At 36.5% G+C, this 13,141-nt stretch overlaps 1 protein-coding gene across 2 annotated transcripts in view; it reads right to left on the reverse strand.

Annotated features, from left to right (window-relative positions):
• PRUNE2 (prune homolog 2 with BCH domain) overlaps positions 1 to 13,141 on the reverse strand; it is a gene marked incomplete at its 3' end in the record, with an annotated part of 141,167 nt that overhangs the window by 18,939 nt on the left and 109,087 nt on the right. For both annotated transcript variants that reach the window (XM_082075834.1, XM_082075835.1), the window contains exons 10-12: positions 8,924 to 9,003; positions 7,812 to 8,012; positions 3,072 to 3,248 (exon numbers count right to left, since the gene is read on the reverse strand). In XM_082075834.1, the coding sequence (XP_081931960.1) occupies positions 3,072 to 3,248; positions 7,812 to 8,012; positions 8,924 to 9,003 (458 nt within the window). The remainder of the gene's footprint in view (positions 1 to 3,071; positions 3,249 to 7,811; positions 8,013 to 8,923; positions 9,004 to 13,141) is intronic.

Raw genomic sequence — 13,141 nt, forward strand, 5'->3', positions numbered from 1 at the left:
TTGGAGGACATGGACAGGCAGAAGAGCTCAGGATTAGGGTATTGAGTTCAAGTCAGAGGGCAATGTGGGTATATAACCACTTTAAACCATGTGACATGGGATGGTGTGTCTAGCCCATGTTAGGATACTGTAAATGTGAACAGTGTATCCATATATATACATATAGGTCATTGACTTTGGTGTCCCAGTGAGGATGTCAAGGTCAAAGAGTAGCATTGCATTCTCTAGCAAGGATGCACATATGGAAGGGGAAGAAACTCCAGTGCTGTTTTTAGCACTTTCACCTTTTTAGAGTTTGACATGAAGGAATAGACGAGTCTTCTCAAAAGAAATGAACTCTACCTCCCACACTCATAACTTAGTACTACTCTCTGTTACGTTTCCACCTTCTCAATAGACTCACACACTTTCAAAGAGACAGTACTCATTTCACCTATCCCATCATAGCTCATTTCTCAGCTAAATCATTATGGAATAAAGCAGCATTCCCTCCCTCCCTCTCACCACCCCCCCGCCTCAGCTATACAAATAGGGAGGAGATTTTCTTCCTTCCATAAATTTAAAAGTCCTTAAGAGACTTTCAGGACAATTTATACCATGCTGACATAAAGCAATCTGGTCCAGCTGGCTCAGGAGTTTGGCAGTGAGAACACATAGTGGCAGGTGTGTCCACAGCACAGTTTGCAGCTCATGTAAAGCAAAATTATTATGTGCAGATGCCACCTAACAGCACATAGAAGAAAAACCCACAGATAAATCTAAGCCACTTTTTCTTACACATGCTTGTAGACAAGGAATGTTCACCCAAGGGGGAAGTGTGCTTTAATTCATCACTAGAAATCAGTAAAAGCCATTTGCCCAAATTCTCAGACAGAGAAAGAGACAGATGTCTATGAAACTACTTCATCAAACCATGTGGAAGGCAATATCACACCTACACTGGCAAGTCTACTCTCCCCTTTCCTATTTTGTGGCTACCATCTAGATTCTGCATTTGGTGTTATCTGTCATTTGGCAGGGAGAAATGTTGAGTATATCATCAAGTCATCGAGAGATGTTTGACCTGAATTGTAACTAACTAATTTTAGCCAGAATAAGTTCTTAATCTCAAGGCTAAAGGAAAAATTCCTCAGCCCTCTAAAGCACTCCAAAGATACTAAAGTATTGCCAAAGGGAACAACATACAGAATAGGTCTAGCCTCCATACTGTAGAAACTGTTCAACATGTCCAAAGTTTTCCCATGACCCATGCATCAAAATAATTTTGTTTCGCCATCTTTAGTCTACCACTTCATAAACACAGAACTTAATCCAGTTCTTAACTCACTTTGATATGGCTGGATTCCAGGTGAGGTTTGCAGTTTAGCCAGTGATGGACTGAAACTCACACTGTTTTTTTTACAATGGCTAAGTTATTGACCATCCAAAAGTAAATGTAATGTTCTTTATCTCTAGATTTGAGTGATCTAACAAAACCAGATGTCAGATATGTAAAATTTGATTCCTGGTTATTTCACACTGAGAACTGAGCTGAATGACCTACGTTCCCATCGATAACTGTAAATTGTTATGTACTTCATAGTTGCTATCAGAGATGTCTGTCACTGGACCTAGTCCTTGTTCTACAGCCAAACAGTGTTCAATTAAGAGCTACTCCTTCTCCACTCATTAAAATGGACTGGTACTTATTTTTCATAAAAGCTAGTATAAACATACATCAGCATCTAGTAGGAACTATACATGAGAGTTTTCACCTCAAATGTACCTACACTAGTTTACATCATATAAAAACCACATAAATAAACACCATTAGCAAGGCTTCAAAATATTTTGCATTTGTTTCCTAAGTTCTGCCATCTGTGTCTGTTTGCTAAACTATGTCTGAGGTGTCATCACACTCATATATCTTTGATGGTGTTCTTATAGTGGGAAAATTCTTGGAGGTTTAAACATCTTTATTAATTCCAACTAAACCTTCTGTACACTGGCCACTGTAAACATCTCTACACTAGTGTCTAGCTGCTTTTAATGTAAAACTGCCAATTTGAACAATGCATCTTCAGGTAATATAATTAAACATAATTTGTTTATGTACTTACACCAGATAATGATTCAGCACTGAAAATATATTGGAAACAATGGTTTACCTTTAAATGATGTTATGGATCAGCAACATTGTGACTGAAGTATCCTCATATAAACTCCCAAATCTTTGAGATGCTAAGTTACCTGTCTCAGTTTTTCCGGGAATAGAACAACCCATCCTTACTTAATACCTTATTTGGTGGCAAAAACTGTCCCACAAACATAGAATTCAAAGATAATCTAAACCTGAGACACCAAGGAAAAGGAGCTTAAAAAAACCTTCATTTTCTTCCTTCAATATCTATAGTAATATTTATCCCTTTAATTAATTTATACAGAAGTGTGTTAGTAACACCAGAACTACAAATTCTCTGAGGAGGTTAGGAAACAGAGGAGAAAAGCAGACAATATAGCAAGCACATGAGATCATTTTCCTACTTTGTTTCCTTTGGTAATCATTAACAAATTACATGAAAAAAAACAACATTAAACAGTTGCTGGTGAAATGCTATCTGCTGGCAACTATCAATGGCAGAAAAATAACATAAGGAGTTTACCCAGATGAATGGAAGCCCCAGGGCAAACTGTGTATTTTTTCATTTGCCACTCTATCATTCAAAAAATCACAGAGCACCATACTTCCTCATGCAAAAGGTGTTACCAAAATCCACAGAATAAAGTTTTCAAAAATTTTTTCTGTAGGACAAAAGCTTTCTCCTTGTGTTTAGTTTTAGCCTACAATTACCAGATTGTTACTGGCACATGCATATCAGTTTATTTTTTGATCCTGAAATTGCTTTGTATTTAAAATATAAATCAGTCATTGCCACACTGAACTGAAAGCCAGGTTGATTTCAGCCATGGCTGAAAAATAAACTCTCTCTCTCCTTGCCAGTGTGATAACTGAACTAAACCAGAAATAAATAATGCTCAATAAATCATGACTTTTTACATCAATCTAAAAAATGCATTCTGAGTTTTCCTACCTCCATGTGATATGACCTTTTTGTAAGGTTCAATGACTTTCATATCAATTCTTTGTTCTTGTTCTCCAATAACCACTGTTCTCCATAACCTGTTGTCCTCTCGCTCCTCTTCAGCTGTATACTCCGGAATTGATTCAGACTCCTCGTTGGAAGCATCCTTAGTAGCAGTCTGCTCTTCTGGAAAATAAAATTGTATATATTACATCTCCTGTAAAAACTCTAAATATTTTCTCTGTTACATATATTTGAAATGGAAGACTTAAATTAACTGGATTTTTACAGCACCATCCTGGATCTGCACTGGTATAAATAAGACCAGAATTTGATCATGTAACAGTCAGCAAATAAGAAGTTTTCATTTTTAAAAACTTTCTATCACTATGAACATAAGAACAGCAGCGATTATCACTATGCAGAATAATGTGAAGGGATTTTTGCATTTTTGCATCTAGTTAGTAAAACTGATCAGCTGCTCACTAGAGGGATTGCACTCCAGGTCTTTAAAAATCTTTGTGTTGCAGGTAGGAGAACTACACCAAAAAGCAAAAATAGGGAACTAAAAGTGAATATAGTGAAACTTCTTGTCTAGAGAGGAATTAGCACAGAGCTTCAGCTTCTCAACTTTTTCTCCATTTGTCTCCAGTCTCTTCACATCCGGCACCAACAAACACAAAGAATGCCCTTCTTCTTCTGATTGAGTCATGAGACAAAGGTGACTCCTCATATCCCTTAAGCACAGTATTTGCTTTCCTTGGGGCCTTTCATTTGAGAATAAATACCAGTTCCCTCCCAGAAGTGAAGTACAGAGCAGCCAGGCAATCAGCCTGTTCATATGAGCATCCCTGAGAGAACAGGTACATGCAGTTCACAGGTACAATGATCACAGGTACACAGGATCACAGTTTCAGAAAAGCTGTGGAATAATTAACAAAATCTACATTTCCATTGCACATTGACAAGATGACTCCTAAAAATCAATTTAACTGCATTCCAGTTTTTCAAATTTAGTGGCTGGTTACAGAGAAAATGACATAAAAAGTAATCATCTCCACAGCTGGAATTATTTTATTTCCTTCTTTAGTTATTGTTACAACATATTGGTTTTCCAGTAGAAATAAAAAATAATCTCTTGCTGAAACATCTTTGCCTTGTGGCTGTATGCATATAATAAATTTATTTTCATAGTAAAGATTCTATGCATTTTATGCATTACACATATTTGAAGTAAACAAATAAAATCACCTCTTCTTTTTAAAGTATTGTTCTGGCTCTGTAGTAATAGGGGCAGAATTTGATTACGTAAATCAATAAGCAAGGTAACAGCAAATAAAGATACAGTGGTATATAGGACATACATGTATTTGCATAAAAAGATGATCAGACATCTTATTAGAAAATACCAAATAGATCTATAAGACTTAGGAGTAAACTAAAATAAGTTATTTTAATTGACAAGAAGAAGTAAATAACATGTTTCACGGAAGTCCTCAAATATTTCTATGTATTGGTTTAATGAGAATGTATGATCTTTAAAACACACCAGTTTGTCATAAGAATTAAATCGATTATCTTTATGAAATCAAAACTAAGATCATATACTATGTATATACCACGTACATCTATACACAGAGAACTTATGAGCACACACACATACATGTACTGACTATTAATTTATAAAACTGATTTCTGCATTAAAACCTATTAATAATTCCACCCAATTTCTCAGGAATATCAAGTTCCCCAAAGGATGAAAAATGCTTTGAACTTAAAAAAAAAAATGTATATATTAGGTTGGGCACACATTTCTTGTTTCAGTAGGACTAATGAAGTCTGAATTGCTACTGCTGCTTTTCTTGTACTCTCTGTTCCTAATAGAAGGTATTATTGGGGAATAATACTCATGGAAGGTCCCCCTCTCCAAGGTAGATTCCCACATGTGCAATAAAACCTGAGTCTATCACCAATCATTTTTCTTTACCTAATTCCTGCCTGCTGGAATCTTGCAAGCAGTAATAAGTAATATTTCACCTCCTTCATCATCCTCTAACTAATCAATGAGTTAAAAACATATTCAAGTAAAACTGTATTAATGGTGGAAAAAGGGATGGAGGATCAAGAAATACATACATGTGCACATATAAAATGACCACATAAGCTTTTTTTCCTAAGGAATTGCAAATAAGGGAGTTTGAAGAGATCTAAGGCTGGGATGAACAGACTGCAAAAGGTGTTTTTTTTCAAGTATGCTATTTCAAATCAGTTTAACAGTTGCTGCTCATTAGATTATATATTGTGGAAGTATGTGAAGTATGTTTTCATGGTTTCTCAGGGTACAATGCTCATGATGTTTAATAATATATTTAACATTCACTTTTGAGACATCACATAGTACGTGACGTTGGGAGCAACCTTACAAAATGCATAACCCAACTCCCTCAAAACCTACATACCTTAATGCAATTTTGTATGATGTTAATCTTGTAAAGGTACCATGGGAAACAATATGAATACTACAGCATGCAGTCAAGCTATGTAAACTTTGACAGGTCATCACAAGGTGGTCCATTTCTTCAAGGATATAGGATCCCCATGGGACGCAATATGCAGCTCAAGTGTGATCAGAATAGATAGAGGGGATTATCAGAACAGCCTAGGAAACTGGCCGGTCAGCAGGTTTCTCACAGGGTAGAAAGAACATGGCTGAGGAAGAGAACTGTAGCTGGCAGAAGAGCTTTAGTGAAAAGAGGCTGGGCTAGGTAACTGTCAGAATAACGCCGAAACTTTATTTGGGGTTTGAGATCTCTTTTTTATTGGTGAAACTGATTTGGGAGGAGACCTTCACCTATGTGCACATACGGTTTTCTGAAATGCAATTTTTATGTCATCTAGCGTCATAATCCTAAAAAGCTGATTTTGGAAACAAGAGCAGGTTCTGAAAGAGAAAGTTTAAATTAGTGACAAAAAATGCTGTGAAAGTGATGATCAACCAATCCCTAAGTCAAGCCAAGTACTTCAGTATTTTCGCTGTCATCTGTTGTCTTGCACATTGCAGTCATGATGATTCTTTTTCATTATTCTTATAAACAAATGGGTTTCAGTATTTCTCGTATTACAGAGCCATCAGTTTTCCAGCAATGAGGTGGGCCCCTGAATCATAACAACAGTCTTGCTTTTCTCAGTTGCCTTTTGCACTTCGAATGAACCTTCAGCAGTCTGAGTATGACAAGCTAAAAATCACTGTTCTAAACAGTCTCAACAGGTGTGTCTTCTCAATATTTACTTCCCTGGGACTGGCATAACAGTCTAGAAACACTGATCTGTGGGAGATCATGAGTACTAGTAACAGCAGAGGTTATGCTGCTCCAAAGTCCAAAGATAAAAAAGGCTATTTACTATGCACATAAATCATTCTGCACTAGTTCTTGTGATTACACTCTTAGCTATTAGATTCATGAAATACGTAGCCTGCTTATTTTACTGTTGGTCTATTTTGATAAAATGTGATTTTTTTTCTATTCTCTGTTCCTGGGTCATCTAAGTGGAGGACATTTTGCCAACTAAGTATGTCTAAATTCAAGCTCCATGACTGGGGCCAGATGGGATACACCCAAGGGTGCCGAGCAAGCTGGTGGATATGATCAATAAGCCACTTTCCATCATCTACCAGCATTCCTGGCTAACTGGAGAAGTCCCAGTTGACTGGAAATTGGCAAACATGACACCAATCTACAAGAAAGGCCAGAAGGAGGATCCAGGGAACTACAGACGTGTCAGTCTAACCTCAGTGCCACAGAAGGTCATGGAGCAGATCATCCTAAGTGACATCACACAGCACATAGAAGAAGACCATGCAATCAGACCCAGTCAACCAGGGCTTATGAAAGGCAGGTCCTGTTTGACCAACCTGATGTCCTTCTATGACAAGCTGACCCACCTAGTAGATGAGGGTAAGTGAAGTGAGTGAGACAGTGCAAAATAATTTTTAATGACATGAGACAACATTGTTACTATGTGAAGGAAGAATTAAGTATCCATTGCACATTTCAGTGTGTATCTACACTGTTCAACTAATCCTGCTGAGAAAGAATATTTAAATTGGTGGAATAAGCAAACCTGTTGTTCCATCACCTGAGCTAGCTTTATCATGCAATGCACACACCTTCCATGTCTTAACTTTTCAACCATACATGGGAATAAAAAAAAGACTTTTCTCACTAACAAAAGACCTCTCTCACCTTGCTGTGTCTACTTTATTTATACACTGAAAGCTCTTTGATGCAACTTATGTCAGAGAACATATTTTGCACAAGGTTATATCCCTAAGTACTACTGATGTAACTGTAACCTAGAGCTAGCCAGAGCCGCACAAAGGTGCAGTTAGCAATAGCACTCTCTACAACAGACAGCAACTGCTTTCTGCTTCTTAAATGACTCTTTTCAGGTAAGTCCTATGGTACTGGACAAAGACAGGACTTGGAATTTTATTCTCTCTATGTATCTTTTCTTATTTTATTTGATCAGTTGTACTATTTATTTCTACACTTTGCATAAGTAGAAATGTATCACTTTATACAGGGGAAGAAAAGTTAAAAAATAGAAGACAGTAAAAATATCCTGACACCCAGCATTAAATCTCAAATGTTTTGACCATATTCATAGCCTGACAGACATGAGACAGATCATGTAAGCAGTAAATAAAGGTACAGAGATGAACTCTACATTTACAATCTAGAACATTACCTTGTCCAGTGTATTCGAAAGAGTCTGCTTCATCAGGGGTGTCAAGGTCATCTACGTTGATGTCAATTTCATCTGGTGTATCCAAATTATCATCAGAAAGCACAGACCCTTCACTCTGGTCCAGAGAAAGATTGATATTTGGAGCAGTGAGCTTTATCCTTCTGGGATGGGAACCATTAAGATCAAGAGAATTGGGAGGTTCTGAAAAAACAGGAAGAAAAAAAAAGAACTTTATCTCCCCCCCACAAAATTAGTCTCCCAGATACTTAAGAATAACCTTCAGACACTGGGACAGATCAATTTTAGTAACATCAAGCCATTTAAGACCTAACATAAAACACAAATGTCAACATTAATGTTTAAAGAAATAAAACAAGCATATACAGGAATGGCAGATGTAGCTGGGAGCTCTTAAATTATGTAAAATCCAGATTCACTTTTTTGCAATCATCAGATAAAAATCAAGGTTTGGACATGCTCTGTCCCACAGTGTTCAAGAATTTAAAGAGCGATACACAAATAATTCGAACCAAGACATTGCTGCATCATGGAGAAATTCATCTGAGTGAAAATGACCTGTAGATATTTGTTTCCTTATGCGCTTGCTGCTATTCAAATGGTGCTCACCTGCAAGTAGCTACATCTTTAGTTTTAACTATACAGTGTATTATTCATACAGTAAAAGAAGTAAAAATACCTCTGAGTCTCCTAGTCATTCCCAAACAAAAGTAGTCTTCGACAAGACCAAAGCTAGGTATGGCTTTGCCCATTTCTACTGCATTGTGTGGCACATTTCAAGTTGTTTTGTCTGAAGAATTCTAATGCTAGCTTAGTTCACTTAGACAGTAGTAAAACATAAGGTAAATAACAGAGACTAGTTCAACTTCACAAGGACTAAATGAGTGATGACAATAATGCACAAGAGAAAATGGCACACTACAATTAGAATTTCTCAAATGAAGAAGAAAATTGACTAAATAAAGTGAAATTAACACTTCTTCTTTTTAACACTGAACTGATTCTTTACCAGCACAGAAACATACTTCTCACTGCATAATTAAATGCCAAGAGAGTAAGTTATAATTAAGAAAATGAGTAAAAGCTTCTCTCACCGGGTCTCATCTCTGTGGAACTGGGGCTTAATACACCCTCAGAAAAGGGGATGTCCATTCCCACATCCTCTTCTACCGACCTGAGAGGTAAAATACAAAACAAAATCTTAGAGAGATGCATAGGCTGACCTTGCTACCAATGCCGCTCATGTGATCTCATACAGAACCGAAATTTTCCTCGACATAGCCAGCTCAGAAGTCTGATGACAAACTGATGAAAGCAAGACATGAACACAACTGTTGTAATTCTACTGTGCAGTTCTTAGCTCTTATTTATGCACGTGTCTGTAGAGCCTTTGGAGACTATACGTCACACATAGCTGCTTTTACTTGGATCAAGAGAGAGCACTGAATAATAACAGGCTGGCAAACAGCAATCTTTCTAATTTTATACAAATGAAGATGTTTTTTGTTGTTGTTTTGTTGTTTGTTTTTTTATCATCTGGCAAACTAGATACACAGTTGCTGGGAGCTTCAGCTACTCTTTACAAACTGCATGCCACAGCTAAGAGTTCCATAACAGTCTTTTCATTGCTCTGTGTACAGTTACCACATAGTGAAAATGAGATCATGAGTGGGTTTTTCATTTTTTGATATAATTTGTACTTTAGAGCAATTCTGATCCAAATCAGTAATTTTCTAATACTGAAAGTGTTGATGTCCTGCATTGGAAGTGTACAGGAAGCACAAAAATGAGAACCAAAACTATACTGCAGATTTTTAAAGACTAAACAGTTGCAAAATATCCTACCTAGACTCCATTTTTAGGAAGATAATAAGAAATTACATTTAACATACCTACGTAAGACAAATGAAAGGCATTAAGTGGTGAAAATAATAACAAAGGTGTTTGAATGTTTAAAGCAAATTGACTTGAATTGTTTTCACACCTATTTTCTATTCAAGTATTTTACAAAATGTTTTCTGGGAAGATGGTTCAGTTGCAGATAGGAAACAACATTTTACATTTTCAGGACAGACTTGGTGGATTCCAAACTCTTTGCACTAAAATGTATGACTCAAAAAAAAACTTCATTTGTTTCGTCAGAATAATCACAGCATTTTTTTATTCCTGTTCCAAACACTTTATTTTTAAAAAATATATTTTTTCACAAAAGCTTAAGAACAGACAATTTTCAAACTTTGATTAATAGAGCTGTGATGAGAGCAAAGAAGGTTATTTTCCCTGCCACAGCATCAGCTTGCTCTGTTCTGAGTGACTCTGCTGAATGATCTAACAGGCTTCGCTTGCCACTCCTGCAGTTTCTTCCTACTTTGCTTTCTCCATGAGGGCTACAGTCATTATTTTAATGTGTGCAGACATGACTCTTTTGGCTGTCACAGTATAATTTCTGTGATTTCTTGTGAATTTCATACAGATTATATTAAACGTGAACAAAAGTTTTCATTGTGCTTAAAGTTGTGAAAGATCTTCACTGCAAGCTCCATACCATCAAATTCCCAATACAGACAGGCAATCTAGTGACTCCAACTTTTCCCATGAGGCCACACAGAATACACACAATATAAAGCTAGGGTCAAACACATTTGTGCTGCTCTACTCATGACCAGGCCTTAATCTTGCCGATTTTACTAGACCGATCCTCACATACTGTAGAGTACGCCTTTCACAGATACAGAGATTAACTGCTTAATGATTTCTACAAAACAGGTCAATTCTGAGAAATGCTTAATTACTATCAAATAACGCTTGAAATATGCTTTCTCTTTGGATGCATAATAGAACTGCAAAGAAATTTGATCAAAGTATCCTGCTCACGAATGAAATGAATGGCACAAATGGTCTGTACTGTACCATTTCCTTTCTTTCTTTTTTTTTTTCCTGTTCTGTAGCATAATCTGTGTTCAGAAGCTGTACAGAGAACTGATACACAGAATATCATCACAATTTACTTAGAAAATGTAAATAAGTCACTAGAGTATTTGGCTTTTTTTGGTGTCTCTTCAATTAATAGTAAAATATGTGTAATGAAGTCTAACTTATTCATTTGAAATTAGAAGAGACAAATCTGAATTCTCAGGAAATGCTGTAAGTAACAGCCAAATAAGGTAAGAAACCATAGTGGTGGAAACAGTGTGGAGAGAGGATGAATTCCTCTAAATTGATGAATCCCTCTATTTCATTCTAAATCCACATTAAGATTTTATTTTGTGCTTATTAACCTTTCCAAATATAAAACTATGAAAAGTTATTGGATTAAAGCAGCTCAGGACTACTCAGATGATGATTTATTGATACTCAAGGGTGTACAGCCTGGCTGGACACAACAGTATTTTGATACTAACATATAAACCAGGGGTGTCAAACTCATTTTCACTGGTGGCCACATCAGCCTCGTGGTTGCCTTCAAAGGGCCAAATGTAATTTTGGGACTGTATAAATGTAACTACTCCTACATATACAGCTGATGTGGACCCCGGTGAAAATGAGTTTGACAGCCCTGATAGAAACCATTTAATTTATAAAATCTCTTACAGCCTTATCACACCAAATGACGATTTCTTACTGAAAAAGCTTCAGAAATCACTGCAGGAAATTATTTGAAAGGAAATGCTCTTCTTTCCAGTTGTGTAAAGAGTAAGCTACCGGAAGACAGTGAATTTTCAGGCTTTCTGTATCAAAAAGAGATAGTATTCTCTGTGGTAAGCCTGTAAAAATGTTTGAGCAGAATGTAAATCTCCTCCTCTGTGTGATAAAAGCATGACTGCATTTTATGTACTCTATCCCTATAGAAACAATGACAATTATCATCTGAAAAAGTCATTTCCCACAAGTAATCTGTTCAGAATTTTGAGAGTTGCCTACAATTTTTGCAATGCCTGGGACAGAATGATCCTAAGTCATGACATTTCAGAAATTGCCTCAAGACTGCTTTTCACCCTGTGGCACCTTCATTTTTTTTTTCTTAATGCATATGTACTTGGAGCTGGCATTGCTGCTTTCTCTGGGATCTCTTACACTTTCACAACATAAATTTAAAATGTTTTTTTTTCTGCTTTAAGTGGGAGCACTACAGTTGAGTTAAATTTTATATTACAGTTGTGTCTACAAGAATGGTACATGTCCAGGGAATTTAAAGATAAATGTGTTCCTATCCTTTTGTTTGAATTTCTACTGAAATACAGCTACTGCTACAGGCAATATATTAAAAAATACCCTTCGCTTAGGGATTACAAGTGAACAGCATCAGAATTTGTCTGAGAATCTCTAATTCTATATTGATGACATACTGTTTCCAATGTTAAAAATCAATATCGTTCATATTGGGATATTTGATTTGGGAAGCGGTAGTCTGCGGTCTTGAAATATCTAGGACAAGGCAGGGCAGTTAAAAATCAGTTACCAAAAGCATTGCTGACACAAGGTTATCCATTCCATTTTTAATTGCATAAAAGACGGTATAACCTTTCAGAATTTTTTTAGCTGGGATTAGATGTCTTTTTTTTTTTTTTTTTTAATTATGTCAGGTTCTAATTTACTGCCAAATAGATAGTCAAGAGGCTTTTTGCAGAAGAGAGACTTTGACTCTGGAGTTAGTAATATTTCTCAAGATCCTTTGTGTTTCATCCAAAAAGATTAAAGATTCCTTGCTAGACATACACATTCTATGCTCAGTGACAGTTCATGTCTTTTAAAAGCCATAGATAATATTTGTTCAGTCATGAAATAACAGGTAATACAAGCACTTTTCAAATCTGGTGGGTTTAGAAAGCCAGTCACAGAGCATGGCTTCTGTGACATTGTAGCTCAACATATGGCTCCAGACTCCCCACTGGTGTGAGAATGAGCAAGACATGGACCAAGTTTGTTTTCTACACACATAGTTCCCCGTTCTCTGATGGATTTTGAGGGCATGCTATGCTGGGCAGCTCAACAACTTGCAGAGTAATTTCTGGCTGTGCACAAGCTCTTATCAGATCTCAGCAGGAAACCTAGTAATGGAAGATGGACTCCAAAAACTTAAATTAAGCAACTACCTCCTCGTCCTTTCTCACAGATTACTTCACATACTTCCAAAATTGTGTTTTACCGAATTCCTTGCCTTCTATACAGGTGCAACTGATGCCATGGATGATGTGGCCAAAAGTTTTAGAATAGGAAAACAGGTTTTTTTCCTTTTAATGAATGCTCCTTGTTGAAGAAGTAAAGTTGCTTTAGAAAGCTCCATTCTAAGCAGGTATGATTTACTGGATTGA

Source organism: Streptopelia decaocto (assembly GCF_964273445.1).
Source record: "Streptopelia decaocto genome assembly, chromosome: Z".
NCBI classification, from domain to species: domain Eukaryota; kingdom Metazoa; phylum Chordata; class Aves; order Columbiformes; family Columbidae; genus Streptopelia; species Streptopelia decaocto.